This window comes from Saccopteryx leptura, chromosome 2 (genome assembly GCF_036850995.1).
Source record: "Saccopteryx leptura isolate mSacLep1 chromosome 2, mSacLep1_pri_phased_curated, whole genome shotgun sequence".
NCBI classification, from domain to species: Eukaryota; Metazoa; Chordata; class Mammalia; order Chiroptera; family Emballonuridae; genus Saccopteryx; species Saccopteryx leptura.
This window is the reverse complement of record NC_089504.1, coordinates 366,591,366-366,608,747: the sequence shown is the minus strand read 5'-3', so window position 1 is coordinate 366,608,747 and position 17,382 is coordinate 366,591,366. Positions and strand designations below refer to the sequence as shown.

The window sequence follows — 17,382 nt, the reverse complement described above, 5'->3', positions numbered from 1 at the left end:
GGTGCTATTGGTTCAGGGATGCTGCCCGTGGAGGTGCAGGGCGGGCAGCGCTCCCTGGGTGAGCAGGGTGGTAGCCACATGGGTGCACACAGGTAAACAGGAATCGAGCTGTATTTAGGTTGCATTCAGGTTTATGCACTTTTTATAAGCTAAATCTTGGGGCAAGAGGTTGACAAAATGAATTCATTTAACAACCACCAGCGTCAAGGAAGATACCGCTAACCTCAGAGATTTTCAGATCTGGACTCAATCTTGACTTTGCCTTCCCCCGCATGTGGCTTTGGGCAAGTTCTGTCACCACTCTGCGCTCACACGATGACTCTGAACCACAGGAGGGGGTGGGAAGAAGACTTCCCCATTCTAAGGGCTACTGAGAGCAAGCTGTGACAGTCCAGCTGGGTGTTTGTAAAGGCCTGGATCTCCTTCTGACCCCACAAACACTGCAGGGCCAGGGCCAAATCAGCAGTTGGAAAGGAAGCATCAGGGTGGCCTCTGGCAGGCACACAGCCCCTGCTGCTACTCACGCAGTCTGCAACCATGCCGGGCCGCCCTGTCAGCCTGGACGTCCCAGTGGCCTGCTCTCTCCAGCCATCCTGGTCCCTCGCCATTCCTACAATAGCTTTGTACCTCACCACAGGTCCTTTGCATCTGCTCCTCTCCCAGCTCCCTCCATGGCTGGCTCCTTCTCACGATTCAAGTTGCGACTTTATGTCACCTCCTCTGAGAGGCTTCCTGTCCACTCAGCCGCAGGCTAGAGAAGCATCCCCTGCCCTCATTCCTCTGCATAAATGCATCTTAGCAGATCATGTGAAGTAGACAGTCTGCTCACAGTGGGGCCAGTGGATATGTATTGGATAAGTGAATAAATGAATGAATAGCCAAACTTAACTCACAGCCAGCGAGGTTAAAAATATACTCAGATGATGTTTCCATTGACTTTCCCTGAGTTATGGCTGCAGCTGCTGCCAGCTCTGCCTCCAGAGGCCTCAGAGGAGACTGTGCTGCTCTTCTGCATAGCCAGACCAGGTGCACCTCTCACTGTCCAGCCCGGTTTATTTGTTTGCTTTTTAGTGACAGAGAGAGAGACACACACACATTGACTTCCTGTTCCACTTATTCACACATTCATTGTTTAATTCTTGTATGTGCCCTGCCCAGGGATCAAACCTGTAACCTTCGCTTGTGGGATGATGTTCCAACCAACTGAGCTACCCAGCCAGGGCTATTTAAATTTAAATTAATTAAAATTGGCCCTGGCTGGTTGGTTCAGCGGTAGGGCATCATCGGCCCAGCGTGTGGAAGTCCCAGGCCCGATTCCTACCCGGCATGCCCACCAGGGCACACAGGAGAAGCGCCCATCTGCTTCTCCACCCCTCCCCCTCTCCTTCCTCTCTATCTCTCTCTTCTCCTCCCGCAGCCAAGGCTCCATTGGAGCAAAGTTGGCTGGGGCGCTGAGGACGGATCCATGGCCTCCACCTCAGGTGCTAAAATGACTCCAATTGCAATGCAGCAACGCCCCAGATGGACAGAGCATCATCCCCTGGTGGGCATGCCAGGTAGATCCCAGTCGGGCGCATGTGGGAGTCTGTCTGCCCCCTACCCCCGCTTCTCACTTCAGAAAAATACAGCCTGACCTGTGTTGGTGCAGTGGATAAAGTGTCGACCTGCAAATAATGAGGTTGCCGGTTCGAAACCCTGGGCTTGCCTGGTCAAGGCACATATGGGAGTTGATGCTTCCAGCTCCTCCCCCCCCCCCTCTGTCTCTCTCTCTCCCTCTCTCTCCTCTCTAAAATGAATTTAAAAAAAAAATTAAAAGGCCCTGGCCGGTTGGCTCAGTGGTAGAGTGTCGGCCTGGCGTGCAGAAGTCCCGGGTTCGATTCCCGGCCAGGGCACACAGGAGAGGCGCCCATTTGCTTCTCCACCCCTCCCCCTCTCCTTCCTCTCTGTTTCTCTCTTCCCCTCCCGCAGCCGAGGCTCCATTGGAGCAAAGATGGCCCGGGCGCTGGGGATGGCTCCTTGGCCTCTGCCCCAGGCACTAGAGTGGCTCTGGTTGCAACAGAGCGACGCCCCGGAGGGGCAGAGCATCGCCCCCTGGTGGGCGTGCCGGGTAGATCCTGGTTGGGCGCATGCGGGAATCTGTCTGACTGTCTCTCCCCGTTTCCAGCTTCAGAAAAATACAAAAAAAAAAAAAAAGAAAGAAAAGAAAAGAAAAATACAAAAAAAATTTAAATTAATAAATTAAAATTAAATTTAAAAAATCTAGTTCCTCAGTCTCATTAGCTACATAAAGCTCAAGTGTTCAACATCCACATGTGGCTAGCGGGTACCATATTGGACAGCACAGATGTAAACATTTCCATCATCACAAAAAGTTCTCTTAGCTCTAGAAGATGAATCCTGATTGATCTAAACTGGTCATGGAATTCCATTCTCCACTGCCCTTCTTCTGAATAGTGAGACATGAGGGAAGACTTGGAGAGGCGATGGCACCGTGGATAGTGCATCTGCCTGGGACACTGAAGACCCACGTTCGAAACCCCGAGGTCGCCAGCTTGAGCACGGGCTCTCTTCTGCTTGAGCCCACGGTTGCTGGCTTGATCTAGGGGTCACTGGCTGGGCTGGAGCCACCCCTCCCTCGAGGCACATATGAGAAAGCAATCAATGAACAACTAAGGTGACTCAACAAAGCATTGATACTTCTCATCTCTCTCCTTCCTGTCTCGCTCTCGCTCTCGCTCTCGCTAAAAAAAGAAAAAAGAATAAAAAAAAAGTGGATCAGGCCCTGGCCAGTGGCTCAGTGGATAGAGGGTTGGCCAGCGTCCCAGGTTTGATTCCAGATCAGGGCACACAGAGGAAGCAACCGTCTGCTTCTAACCCTTCCTCTCCTTCTTCCATGGATCCCCGTCCGGGGTATGAGGGAGTCTCCCTTAGTATCTCCCCTCCTCTCACTTAAAAAAAAAAAAAAAAAGAGCGGTGGATGGGACCTGCGGGGGCACAGCGGATACAGTGTGGACCTGGAGTGCTGTGATCCCCTGATCCAAATCCCAGGCTTGCCGGTCATGGCACATACGAGTCAATGTTTCCCGCTCCGCTCCCCTTTCTCTTCCTCTTTCTCCTCTCTCTAGAATCAATAAATAAAGTCTTAAATAAAGTGGCGGGTGGGGCCTGACCTGTGGTAGCACAGTAGATAAAGCGTCAACCTGGAAACGCTGAGGTTGCCGGTTCAAAATCCTGGGCTTGCCTGGTCAAGGCACATATGGGAGTTGATGCTTCCTGCTCCTCCCCCTTCTCTCTCTCTCTCTCTCTCTCTCCCCTCTCTATAATGAATAAAATAAAATCTAAAAATAAAAAATAAAATAAAGTGGCGGGTGGGGCGCACCAGGCAAGGCTGGGCAGGGATCTGGGACCACGGGGTCACAATCGGGGTTCTGCTGCCGCCTGGTGGCCACCGGGGGTACGACTGGGGCCCGCCTCTGCGACTCGGGTCGGGCCTGTCCGGAGCGCGGATGGGGAGGGACGTGCGCGCGCAACACCTGCACGCAGCCAATTCGCGCACGCGCACACATCAGCATGCACACTCCCACACAGGGCGTGGGGATTCATTCACTGCCTCCTGCTTTAGTTCATGTATTCATTCACTCGTGTTTTCATTCAGTAAAGGCTGACCGACTACATAGCGGCTGGTCACAGCTGCCTAGATGAAGCAGATAAAAATGAGCTAGACTGGCTTGACCAGGTTGGGACTGGCCTCACCGAGAGAGGGACATGGGAGACCAGGGTTGGGGGTAAGAGGGTTCCAGGCAGGGGGCACAGTCGGTGCAAATAAGCCTTAATCATGGAGGGAGTGTGGGCACAAAAGCGCTTGAAATTGTTAAATGCTGTGCCAGATAAGGGTAGACAGACAGAGGCCTGTCCCAGACTGAAGGCTATTTAGGGACAGACTGACCTAAGCATGGGAAAAGGTGGACTGAGGCAGAGAAGACACGAGCCCTGGGAAGATGTCCCCATTTCCCTTGGAGGACTAGGGAGGCCCTGCTCTCAGACCTTAAGATGTGGGCGGCCCGACTCGTGTTGGCTCCTCCTGTCTTGTGATTGGCTTGGGGAAGCGCACGCGACCCCTTCCCACCCAATCAGCCAGCCCTGGGGCTTCAGCCGGAGCTCCGGGCCCCTTTGCTAAACTGGTACGAGCCCTGGGGTTCTGTCTTGTCCCCACGAGGGGATTGCGGAACAGCGGAAACAGAGCTAAGGCGGACACAGAATATTAACCATGCTCCTGGATCCAACTGTGCCTGAAGACACATACAGTTCTGCTTACACAAGCAAAGATATTCCCTTCTGAAGACTGATGGAGGACAGTTTCTGCCCCAGCCCGGGGCTCCAGGCTCACAGAGCCAGACTGGACTCTGACAAAGAGGCCTTCCTTGAGCTGCCCCCACTTCCCTGAAAGCCCTCTCCAGGGGCCCACTACCAGTTTCCAACCTGTTTCTCCAGCTTACAACATGCGTGGCTTTGGGCAACTTACTTCGTTCTCTGGGCCTGTTGTCTGCAAACTACATAATAACCTCAGACAATAACGCTACACCCTCAATAAGGTGATAGTGTCAAGGGCTGGGCCCAGCCCCTGCCCATCACTCTGTGTATCGAGCAAAGCACTCTTCAATGACAGTGGCCCCACCTGTGTCTGTTTCTCTGCCCCGCATCCAACACAGGGCCTGGTACCTCATCACAGCCCTCTGAGAGCCTCGGAGTCCTCACGTGAAAATGCAGGACCCTGAGCCCTGGCCGATTGGCTCAGTGGTAGAGCGTCGGCCTGGCGTGCAAGGGGTCCCGGGTTCGATTCCCGGCCAGGGCACACAGGAGAAGCGCCCATCTGCTTCTCCACCCCTCCCCCTCTCCTTCCTCTGTCTCTCTCTTCCCCTCCAGCAGCCAAGGCTCCATTAGAGCAAAGATGGCCCGGGCGCTGGGGATGGCTCCTTGGCCTCTGTCCCAGGCGCTAGAGTGGCTCTGGTCGCGGCAGAGCAACACCTCGGAGGGGCAGAGCATCGCTCCCTGGTGGGCAGAGCGTCGCCCCCTGGTGGGCGTGCCGGGTGGATCCCGGTCGGGCGCATGCGGGAGTCTGTCTGACTGTCTCTCCCCGTTTCCAGCTTCAGAGAAAATACAAAAAACAACAACAAAACAACGCAGGACCCTGGCAGGTCAGGAGGCCCCCACACCCCGACACTGCCTCGGCCCTGTCCCAGGGGCAAGAGGTCCTAGGGGCCACAAGCCTTCACTGAGGACTGGACTTCACACTGTGACAGTCACACAACCTTCTGATCCTTTTTTTTTTTTTTTATTAAAACAGCAATCAGGTAACTTCCCCCAATTCATCAGGGGTAGGACTCAGGACAGGGAGTCCTTTTTTCAAAACAGAGAGAGAGAGAGAGAAGGTGAAAGAAAAGAGAAAAATATATACAATAAACAAACTAAAATAAAATCCACAACCTGTCAAGCCAGTCCCCAAGGCCAGAATCTCTAAGCAGAGACCCTGAGCCCGTCCTCTTGGACCCCAGCCTGAGCAGAGAGGGTGGTCTTGGCCTGCTGGTCCCCTGGGGGGGCGGCAGGAGATTTATCTGGCTCCAAACCATGCAAAAAACAATAAAAACAAACAAAAAACCCAGCCAAACCCACAAAGCAAAAAGAAAACCATAAAAAACCAAAGAGGATACATTTTTTAGAAAGTGAAGACACCGCAGAGGTGACAGGTGAGGCCACCTGGGTGCCCCTTTAGAGGCCCTGAGCCCTGTCTGCCAGTGCTGGGCGAAGGCCTCAGGGCGCTGGCATCTCCCTTGTGAGGGGCACAGAGAGAGTGTGGCTCATCCTCGTGTCCCCACTACAGATGCCAGGACAGAAATGTGGCCACCCTGTGTCAAAGTGCGCAAAGTCCATTCAGTCGAGAGATAAAAAAATATACAACTTGGGTGGCATCCAGGGTTGGGCCAAGGCAGCGGCTCCCTTCTCTGTGAGGGGCAGCAGTGTCCAGCAGGGGCATCCAGGCCCCCCAAGTGCAGCGTCTCGGGGGCTGAAGACTTGGGGTCCTCGGAGCAGCAGAACAGAGGCACTGGTGGGGCCCATGTGGGCCAGAGAGAAGCCCTGACAGTCTGGCTCTTTGGCACTTGGGACCAGCCCCCTTGATTCCTCCCAGAATGCCCGAGGCCAGGGTGACAGTAGCTTATGGGTGGTGGGCAAAGGGCTCTGGGCAGCTGGAGGGCCCTGCCCTCTATGAGTCCTCTCCCAGGATCTCCTTCACAAAAGCAGCGATGTCTGTCTTCTTGGTTTTGTGCAAGGTGAAGAAAGGGTGCTCCTGTGGGGGACAGAAGACATAAGGTAGAAGTGCCCCCCGTCTCCCCACACCAGCCCAGGCCTTGTGTACTCCTTCTGCCTGACAAACTCCTACTCACCCTCCTAGGACCTCTGCCCCTGTTAGAGACGCATCGATGGCTTCCTCCTCGGCCCTCACGTAGCCGTCCACCAGCCACACTAAACTCACTTTTCCCCACATCTGCTAGGCCTCTGCCCGCGATGGACATTTAGCTTGGAATGCCCTCCCATCAGCGGGTAAATCCGTATTTATCCTTCCAGGCTCAGTTCAAAAGTCACCTCCTCTATGAAGCCTTCCCTGATGCCTTCAGCTAAAACAGTCCACCTGCCTCCCCCACCCTCACCCCGTCCGCACCATCTGTCACAGCACTGCCTGTGTGCCCCTCCACAGCACCTGCTGTGGAGAAAGGAGGGAGCCAGGAAGTGACTAAGCACCTGAATGAAATCACGCAGGCGAGCAGAGCAGCTGCCCACCTCTGTGCATGCAGCCCCTCCCCGGGGAGCCAGCCCAGGGCTGCGCCCTCCTGCTTACCATCAGCTCCAGGTAGCTCATGCGCTCTGCGGGGTTCTTCCTCAGGCTAGGAGAGAAGAGGGCAGCTGGGGCCAGGCTGGCACGGAGAAGGCAAGTCCAGCCACTCCAGACCAGCCAAAGCAGCTGGGCTCACCCCTGACTGGGCAGTGAGGACACAGGTGCTCCTGGGGCTCAGGAAAGAAGTGGGACTACTCTGGGGGGCTCCCGTGGGTGAAGTAGGGGGTGTGGGTGCAAATTACAGAGACTTGGACCAAGTTCTTTGCTCTAGGGCAGGGGTCTCCAAACTTTTTACACAGGGGGCCAGTTCACTGTCTCTCAGACCATTGGAGGGCTGCCAAATACAGTGGTCCTCTCACTGACCACCAATGAAAGAGGTGCCCCTTGCAGAAGTGCAGTGGGGGCTGGATAAATGGCCTCAGGGGGCCGCATTGCGGCCCGCGGGGCCGTAGTTTGGGGACGCCTGCTAGGGTGTTAGTACTTTATCTCCATAGCAATCTAGGAAATTTCCAATGAACCTAATACTGAAACGCTAACCGTAACAATTGTATCCTTGGTATCCTTAATCATGTGGGGGAAATCCCTTATCACAGGGGCTGGGAGAGGGGGTTCTTAATGAAAAAAGAGTCAAGGTGACTGATGACTCTTTGCAAGGCTCTTTGTTTTCCATCTTTTTTATTTTCTAATAAAATAAACAAAGGTTACAAGTTTTCCTCTGAAAATCTCTTTACCTACAACACATAGATGTTGACATGTTATATTCTCACTCCTTTCTTTCCCTTCTGAATAGCTTGTAATTTTATTTTATCAAACCTCTTTCAAAACCCAAGAGTGAGTCGGAAGAATTCCATTTGAACATCCCTGTAACTTTTTCCTCTTTAGTTACGGACTTCTTGTTTTACTTAATTATGGGCCAAGAACCTGGCCCGTGTGACTCTGCCTGTTTTACTTTTTCCCTGTTTCCTTTGTAACCTCAAAAACAAAATTTTTTTTAAGTGAGCGGAGGGGAGATAGAGAGACAGACTCCCACATGTGCCCTGACCGGGATCCACCCAGCAACCCCCATCTTGGGCCGATGCTTGACTCAACTGAGCTAGCCTCAGTGCCCAGGGCCAATGCTCAAACCAATCAAGCCACTGGCTGCAGGAGGAGAAGAGGGAGAGAAGGGGGAGAGGGAGGGGGAAAAAAGCAGATGGTCACTTCTCTTGTGTGCCCTGACCAGGGATCGTACCCCGGACATCCGTATACTGGGTCGATACTCTATCCACTGAGCCAACCGGCCAGGGCCTCAAACACAATTTTTATAAGGTCACCACAGGCATTCTTTACCTTGGTACAAAGTTCCAAACATCAATAAAAGTCAATGTCTTTATGCCCTTCAAATCCTCTAAAAGCCTTGCTTTCTTTTTCGGTCTGCCTGGGTCTGTCCACTTTCAAAAGGATGGTATTAACATCTTCCCAAGAACCAGTCTGTCAGATTTTCCTTGTGCTCTACTTCTGCCTTACACGTTGTGATGCCAGGTTGTTTAAGGGGTTCTCTGCTAAAGCAGAAGACGGCCGGGCCCAGCGAGAAGCTGTGCTCTGGCCAGCAAAGGGCTGCAGACTCACCACTGCGCAGTGAAGTCCACAAACTCAGGAGAGAAACGGTCAGCCGGGAGCTGGGGGGACGGCTCCTCTACCACCTGCTTCAGCTGCTGGAAGGGGGTCCCCCAGGACTCGTACGGAAACCGGAGAATAGCCATCTCGATCTGTGGTGAGGACAGTGGCTCTGGGTGCAGGGCCCCCACACTCTGCACCCAGAACCCCCAGAAGCAGGGATGGATCGGAACCTGCCTGTCTGGGACCAGAGGCAGGTCGAGGGGCCAACACATGACATCAGACCAAAGATGAAAACCAAGGGGGACCAAGTACTTGGCTCTCCTGACCAATCAGCAAATCTTACACCTCATGGAGCAGATCCTGCCCTGGTTGTGCTGTTTGAACATCCTCTGACTTTCAAACAATCTGAATTCAGATCTTACATAGAAACCCAGGTTCCAGCTAACACGGACCCGTCGGAGGAGCTGGCGGCCCCGAGTCACCTCTCCACAGGGCAGCAGCTTCCTGTTCCTGCAGGCCGCCCCTGCCCCGCCCACCTCCACAGCCTCTGCTGACCCTGACCTGACCTGGGCAGCCCTTGTTACTCCAGAGGAGCCGAGTGGAAATGCAACGAGGCTCAGACGCCTTTCTCTCCCCGAGGTAGGAGGAGGGATGTCCGAGTGTGAGGCCCATCTTATCAGCACCCTCCCACTGCAGCTCCAGCCCCGTCAGGGACTGAAGTTTGCAGGGCCTCCTACTCCACAGTCCCCCACCACCTACCCAGTAACATCCTGTAAGGCCCACTTCCAATGCCTCCTCCAGGAAGCCTTCTCCTCCCTGTTCCTACCACTGACCTGCGGCTATGTCAGTGATAGGAACCGGGACCTGGACCTCCCTGCAGGCCCTGCAGCCACGCCAGGTAAGTGGGCCGTGCCTGGCCTGCTGTTAGCAGAAGTCATTTGTGGAAAGGACTGGCTAGCTTGTGATAAACCCTGAACTCCGGTTTGACCGCTGAAATGAAAAACACAAACCAGGTCAAGCCGAGACTTCTGACGACAGGTATAAGGACCGCAACGAACAGAAAAGACCTCAACTCAAACAAGTGCTTTGTGTCGGCAACTGGCCTGAACAGATCACTAACTACCGTGCTGAGAGCCTTCCCAGGAGACGCAGGCCCCTCCCCGGCCAGGACGTACACACACCGAGGCAGCGTGTACAGCGCCTGGGCGGGTGTGCGCGTCCACGCGGTTCCCCCGAGGCCAACAAGCAGAAGTGGGGGCCTTCCTTGTACAGGCTGCTGGAGAAGGACCCAGAGGCCTACCCGAGTTTGTCATCAGAAAAATGAAAACATGTCCAAACTCTTGACCTGGTAATCCTTCTCCCGGTCATTTTTCCTAAAAAGCTAAAAAAAAGGAAAACAAAACAAAAAATGCCTCGGGGCACAGTGCCCGCCCAGGACGGGGTCACCTACAACGGTGAATGGGGAGAACCCTACACGTCCAGCGCCAAAGACCAGCCTACCAGAGGGCAGCTGAGTCCCCATAGCAACTGGGAGGCGGGACACCCCAGACCAGCGCCCACTGACCAGCCTACCAGAGGGCAGCTGAGTCCCCATAGCAACTGGGAGGCGGGACACCCCAGACCAGCGCCCACTGACCAGCCTACCAGAGGGCAGCTGAGTCCCCATAGCAACTGGGAGGCGGGGCACCCCAGACCAGCGCCAAAGACCAGTCTACCAGAGGGCAGCTGAGTCCCCATAGCAACTGGGAGGCGGGACACCCCAGACCAGCGCCCACTGACCAGCCTACCAGAGGGCAGCTGAGTCCCCATAGCAACTGGGAGGCGGGACACCCCAGACCAGCGCCCACTGACCAGCACCTGGTTGACACCCACACAGCGAGGCCTACCCAGACCTCAGAGGCAGCCACGCCAGCTCAGCTAGGGGCTGGGTGCCTGTCCTCACCCCCCCCACGCCCCCACAGCCCCAGGCCTGAGTCCCCCTGCCCCATCCTACCACACCCAGGGAAATACACCTGGACCTACAGGCAACATACTTCTTGCTGTGAAAAAAATTCAAGATTTTACCATTTTGCTTTTAAAATTATTTGTGTACCAGGAGCTCACTTAATTTGGGATTGGTGGTGATTTCCTGACCAGCATCATGAACTCTGGAGAAAGCTGAACAGACAAGGCAGGGAGCCCAGCTGTCCAGAACTTTGGAAGGCACTAGGGAAGTGCATGTCACCTGGAGACATTACCTCCACCACACCGTAATTTGGGATGGCACATTTTCTTCTCAGATTGTGAAGCCATCACTTTTTTCAGGGGTCTAAACTATTTGATGGGTCCTTCAAAAGGCCCCAGACTGGGCATGCCCCCTGCCTGGCCCCACCAGACCAGCAGGGCTGAGCCCACCAGACCAGCCAGGGCTGAGCCCACCAGACCAGCCAGGGCTGAGCCCACCAGAGCAGCAGGGCTGAGCCCACCAGAGCAGCAGGGCTGAGCCCACCAGACCAGCAGGGCTGAGCCCACCAGACCAGCCAGGGCTGAGTCCACCAGAGCAGCAGGGCTGAGCCCACCAGACCAGCCAGGGCTGAGTCCACCAGACCAGCAGGGCTGAGCCCACCAGACCAGCCAGGGCTGAGCCCACCAGACCAGCCAGGGCTGAGCCCACCAGACCAGCCAGGGCTGAGCCCACCAGAGCAGCAGGGCTGAGCCCACCAGACCAGCAGGGCTGAGCCCACCAGACCAGCCAGGGCTGAGTCCACCAGAGCAGCAGGGCTGAGCCCACCAGACCAGCCAGGGCTGAGTCCACCAGACCAGCAGGGCTGAGCCCACCAGACCAGCCAGGGCTGAGCCCACCAGACCAGCCAGGGCTGAGCCCACCAGAGCAGCAGGGCTGAGCCCACCAGACCAGCAGGGCTGAGCCCACCAGACCAGCCAGGGCTGAGTCCACCAGAGCAGCAGGGCTGAGCCCACCAGACCAGCAGGGCTGAGCCCACCAGACCAGCCAGGGCTGAGTCCACCAGACCAGCCAGGGCTGAGTCCACCAGAGCAGCAGGGCTGAGCCCACCAGACCAGCAGGGCTGAGTCCACCAGACCAGCAGGGCTGAGCCCACCAGACCAGCCAGGGCTGAGTCCACCTGACCAGCAGGGCTGAGCCCACCAGACCAGCCAGGGCTGAGTCCACCAGAGCAGCAGGGCTGAGCCCACCAGACCAGCAGGGCTGAGCCCACCAGACCAGCCAGGGCTGAGTCCACCAGACCAGCCAGGGCTGAGTCCACCAGAGCAGCAGGGCTGAGCCCACCAGACCAGCAGGGCTGAGTCCACCAGACCAGCAGGGCTGAGCCCACCAGACCAGCCAGGGCTGAGTCCACCTGACCAGCAGGGCTGAGCCCACCAGACCAGCCAGGGCTGAGTCCACCAGAGCAGCAGGGCTGAGCCCACCAGACCAGCAGGGCTGAGTCCACCAGAGCAGCAGGGCTGAGCCCACCAGACCAGCAGGGCTGAGCCCACCAGACCAGCAGGGCTGAGCCCACCAGACCAGCCAGGGCTGAGCCCACCAGACCAGCCAGGGCTGAGCCCACCAGAGCAGCAGGGCTGAGCCCACCAGAGCAGCAGGGCTGAGCCCACCAGAGCAGCAGGGCTGAGTCCACCAGAGCAGCAGGGCTGAGCCCACCAGAGCAGCAGGGCTGAGCCCACCAGACCAGCAGGGCTGAGCCCACCAGACCAGCAGGGCTGAGCCCACCAGACCAGCCAGGGCTGAGTCCACCAGACCAGCCAGGGCTGAGCCCACCAGACCAGCCAGGGCTGAGCCCACCAGACCAGCCGGGCTGAGCCCACCAGAGCAGCCAGGGCTGAGCCCACCAGACCAGCAGGGCTGAGCCCACCAGACCAGCAGGGCTGAGCCCACCAGACCAGCCAGGGCTGAGCCCACCAGACCAGCAGGGCTGAGTCCACCAGACCAGCCAGGGCTGAGTCCACCAGAGCAGCAGGGCTGAGCCCACCAGAGCAGCAGGGCTGAGCCCACCAGACCAGCAGGGCTGAGCCCACCAGACCAGCAGGGCTGAGCCCACCAGACCAGCCAGGGCTGAGCCCACCAGACCAGCAGGGCTGAGCCCACCAGACCAGCCAGGGCTGAGTCCACCAGAGCAGCAGGGCTGAGCCCACCCCACCAGCCAGGGCTGAGCCCACCAGACCAGCCAGGGCTGAGCCCACCAGACCAGCCGGGCTGAGCCCACCAGACCAGCCGGGCTGAGCCCACCAGAGCAGCAGGGCTGAGCCCACCAGACCAGCCAGGGCTGAGCCCACCAGACCAGCCAGGGCTGAGCCCACCAGAGCAGCCAGGGCTGAGCCCACCAGACCAGCCAGGGCTGAGCCCACCAGACCAGCAGGGCTGAGCCCACCCCACCAGCAGGGCTGAGCCCAGCCCCAGGGGTTACCATGGTGATGCCGAGGCTCCAGACATCGGACTTAACGTTGTAGCCCTTCTGGTTCAGCTCCGGGTTGATTCTCTCGGGCTGTAAGAGGGACCGATGAGATATAAACACCCACTCCACAGAGAAGGGCTAGAACAGGGGCAACCCAAACCCCCCAGCTAGGTCTTGCCTCCCCCACCCCAAACTGAGGGGTCAGTGCTCATCCCTGCCCACCTCCCCGTGTGACAGATAAGGAAACTGAGGCAGGCAAGGGCCGGGGTCTCGTGGAAAAGCCCCAAACCTTGCCTCAAAGGTGCCCTTGACTAGGGTTGAGAAGGGCACCTTCAGAACACTGGGCGGGGGCGGGGGGGCCTGCACAGATCCCACAAGTTGCCTCCACCTGGGTGTCCATAAAACTTGTTATCCAATACAAATGGCCAACAGATATATGAAAAAATGCTCAGCTTCATTAGTTATTAGGGAAATGCAAATCAAAACTACAATGAGATACCACCTCACACCTGTTAGATTAGCTATGATCAACAAGACGGGTAATAGCAAATGTTGGAGAGGCTGTGGAGAAAAAGGAACCCTCATTCACTGTTGGTGGGACTGTAAGGTAGTACAACCATTATGGAGGAAAGTATGGTGGTTCCTCAAAAAACTGCAAATAGAAATACCTTATGACCCAGCAATCCCTCTACTGGGTATATACTCCCAAAACTCAGAAACATTGATACGTGAAGACACATGTAGCCCCATGTTCATTGCAGCACTGTTCACAGTGGCCAAGACATGGAAACAACCAAAAAGCCCTTCAATAGAAGACTGGATAAAGAAGATGTGGCACATATACACTATGGAATACTACTCAGCCATAAGAAACGATGACATCAGATCATTTACAGCAAAATGGTGGGATCTTGATAACATTATAAGGAGTGAAATAAGTAAATCAGAAAAAAACAAGAACTACATGATTCCATACATTGGTGGAACATAAAAATGAGACTAAGAGACATGGACAAGAGTGTGGTGGTTACCAGGGGTGGGGGGAGGGAGGAAAGGGGGAGAGTTAGGGGGAGGGGGAGGGGCACAGAGAACTAGATAGAGGGTGGCGAAGGACAATCTGACTTTGGGCGAGGGGTATGCAACATAATTTAATGACAAAATAACCTAGACATGTTTTCTTTGAATATATGTACCCTGATTTATTAATGTCATCCCATTACCATTAATAAAAATTTATTTAAAAAAAAAAAAAAAAAAAAAAAAACTTGTTATCCAAGTGGGCAATTCAGGGCATAATTAGCAATGGGTAAGAGGGCCGCCCAGGCAGGCTGGGCGGCAGAGGTCTGGGGGCGGCCCTGACCACGAGAGACAGGACACCTCATCTTCCAGGGACATCCTCGCCGGACCCATAGTCCAGAACTTGGGGGGCGGGGGGACGACTACTCACGGCCATGTACGGCTTGCAGCCGGCATCCATCGTCTTGGCCACGGAATCCACCAAGTAGCCGCTGATCCCAAAGTCACACATCTTCACATGTCCCTCCTTGTTGATGAGGACATTCGATGGTTTCACATCTGCCAAGGACAGAACAGGCCTTTCCAGTGGCTGGAGCCCTGGCTGGAGGGCAGCAGGCCACCCCCACGCCCCAACCAGCGGGGCAGATGCTGCCAGGGCCCAGGGAGTGGGTGAGGGACTGAGGCCCCAACAGGCACTGCCCGAGCCAGGGCCACATGCTGGTGATGACACAGTGAGGACGTGCTCTAGCCGCCAGCCCCACGTGGGGAGGGAAGTCAGGGCTTCACTGCTTCACCCAGGGTGGTGTCCCGGTGCCAACATTAGCACGCTGGCCACCAGGCCCAGAGGAGCAAGCCTGTCCTGGCTGTGCAGCCTCCTGGCTGGGCCTCGACTCCCACTTCCCCGCACAACCTCTAGCTCTGGGGTCTCCCCAGGCTGGGGTGCGGGGCTCATCACTGAGGGGCAAGACCCAGAAACCCCCTCGTGCCCATGCCGAGAGGTCAGCAGGTTCGAAGGGGAAGCAGAGGGCAGCAGCTAAAACACAGGAGGCAGGTCTGCATGAGGACACATGCCGTGACGTGAGACTGACACGGAGCAGGCTGCACCTCAGGGAACCTTCCAGCAAATGTGCACACACAACACACACCTCCATGTGCTTTCTAAGGGGACGTGCGCACAGCACAGAGAAGAACAGAAAAAGGTCTGGAAGTTTCCACACTGAACTGCCAACACTGGTCAGCTGGGTGTGGGGGCTGGGATGGCCACTGAGGGGTTCAGTCTCATTAGCTTCGTGAAAAGCAGTGTGTCAGGGTGAAAGGGCCACTAGGAATCACAGGAAGGAAGGCGCTGTGACTTCACAACCTGGGTGGGTCTCAGGGGCTGCAGGTAAGTCAAAGAGGCTGGGCAGGGCACGTGCAGGGGAGTCCCTCTATATGGAGTTCAAGAAGAAGAAGAACCAATCTGCCGTGGGGAACACCAGACGGGCAGTGTGGGGACGAGGGGTGCAGGCACCAGCCAGGATGGGCCGAGAGAACTTTCCAGGGCGGGGTGCAGGGTAGAAACACACTGCATCTTACTAGGGGCGGGGTTCCACGGGTGTGAACTCCGGACAGAGTCATCAAACAGTAACTACAGATCTGTGCAAACAACACAGAATCCGTCAGCCTTCCTGGGGAAAGGCCCAGACAGGCCTCTGAGTACCAAGGGGAGGTGGCCAGCGGGAGGGGTCTGGTTCTGGGCTAGCGGTCAAGGGAAATGGCTAGAAGTGGAGAGTGGCCTAGACTGGGAAGTAGGATCCACCCCTGACCCCACCAAGCACATCCCTGCCTATCACCTATCTGAGCCTCAGCTGGCTCATCCTGAAGAGGGACTGGGTGAGACCGTGCGCGTGAGCAGCCCGCAGGCCCCTCTCTGACGGCGGCAGCAGGCACTGACCTCTGTGGATCACAGACAGCTTGCTGTGCAGGTGCTCCAGCGCCCTCACGATCTGGCATGCAGGACAGAGAAACAGAACGGATGTCACTTCTGGCTGCATCAACAATGACAGAGCGGCAAGACCCGCCTCCACCTGTGTCCATCCGCCTTCTCGCCCACGTACATCCCGGACCCCTCATTAACCCCGCCCGGCTCCCGCCCACATCCCAGCCTCTGCGTCAGAGACCTGGCAACCTTGGTACAGACGTACCTGGCTTCTGCTTCTCTCCCACCCAGCCAAGTGGGCCAGGGTCTTGGGCTCACGTATTTACCAGGGAAACGATGTCCGGGAAGCCCCTGTAGAACCCTGGGCTGGGGACCCCTCGGGGGGCCGTCACCACCCCTACCAGGCTCTTGGGGAAAACCCAGCCCTCCTAGTCTCCCTGGCTCCTCGCTCCTCCCTCAGCAGAGATGGTGGACGGCGTGCTTGGACTATTCGCCTCAGGAAGACACGGCGGCAGCCTGGGCAATCAGCCCAATGGTTCTGACCCAATACCTAGGCGTGGGTATGTTTTAAATGGTCCCAGGTGCAGCCAGAATGAAAAATCGAGGGTTTACCCATCTTCTTCTTCCTCTGGCTGCTGGGATGTTGGAGCCCAGTGCTGCTGCCCTCCCAGAGCACATTCAACCTCAAAAAGCAAACTCTGGGGTGCTAACCTTTCCCCCAACTTAACTCACACCCCTCTGAGCTGCCTGCCTCGGGGCCTTCCAGCACGAGGAGTTGTATATACTAAGTCCTTTTCAAAACGGTCTGGGAAGCCCAGGAGTTGTGCACAAAGGCCTGGGGCCCCAGGAGCTGCCAGATCTGTGTGGCTCTGGAGGCCTGGGCCACAGGGTCTCTCAGCAAAAAGGCTCTGGTCCAGGGCTGAGGAGTTGGGCCCCTGGTGGGAAGTTGCCCCGGTTAAGGGCCACACTGGGGCCCAGCTCTGCCCACGATACCACCATCAGACTGGGCTTTGCGCCTGCGGGGGTCAGCTGGGGCCTCTGCTGTGCACCTAGAACTCCCAACCCCACCAGGCTTGAGACCACTTACAGACACAGCAATCTCCCCAAGAATGTCCTCTGGAATCGTCATGTTTTTATCAAGCACCTTCCGGTAGAACTTGTCCAGGGATGTGTCCATGAGCTCCATGCAGATCCACACATCTCCCTGTGGGCGGTGCCTGGAGGTCAGCTCGGGCCGCCTGGTGCTGCGGCCGTGCCAACAGCGTGCCCAGGGCCTGTCCCAGCCGGGCCTCTGGCAGACACACGCGCCTGCCCAGGGCCTGTCCCAGCCGGGCCTCTGGCAGACACACGTGCCTGCCCCTCCGCTCAGAGCTCTACTGAGCCCCCAGCTCCACCCCTCCTGCCTCCCAGTCCCAACCCACCTTCTCGACCTTCCAGGCTCACCTCCACTGCCAAGGCCCACGCCAGCCGCCCCCAGCCCTCACCTCGGTCTCCCCTACCTGACCCTTGCTTCCATGGTCATTTCCAGGGAGGAGTGACTCAAACACACA

General features: G+C 56.7%; 1 protein-coding gene across 1 annotated transcript in view; it reads right to left on the bottom strand.

Moving 5' to 3' along the window:
* Positions 1–5,414: 5,414 nt before the first annotated feature.
* Positions 5,415–17,382, bottom strand: part of MAP2K3 (mitogen-activated protein kinase kinase 3) — a 33,249-nt gene continuing 21,281 nt past the window's right edge. The window contains exons 6-12 of the mRNA XM_066365098.1: positions 16,920–17,036; positions 15,848–15,899; positions 14,345–14,472; positions 12,910–12,987; positions 8,498–8,637; positions 6,893–6,938; positions 5,415–6,343 (exon numbers count right to left, since the gene is read on the bottom strand). Coding sequence (XP_066221195.1) covers positions 6,260–6,343; positions 6,893–6,938; positions 8,498–8,637; positions 12,910–12,987; positions 14,345–14,472; positions 15,848–15,899; positions 16,920–17,036 — 645 coding nt within the window. The 3' untranslated portion in view covers positions 5,415–6,259. The remainder of the gene's footprint in view (positions 6,344–6,892; positions 6,939–8,497; positions 8,638–12,909; positions 12,988–14,344; positions 14,473–15,847; positions 15,900–16,919; positions 17,037–17,382) is intronic.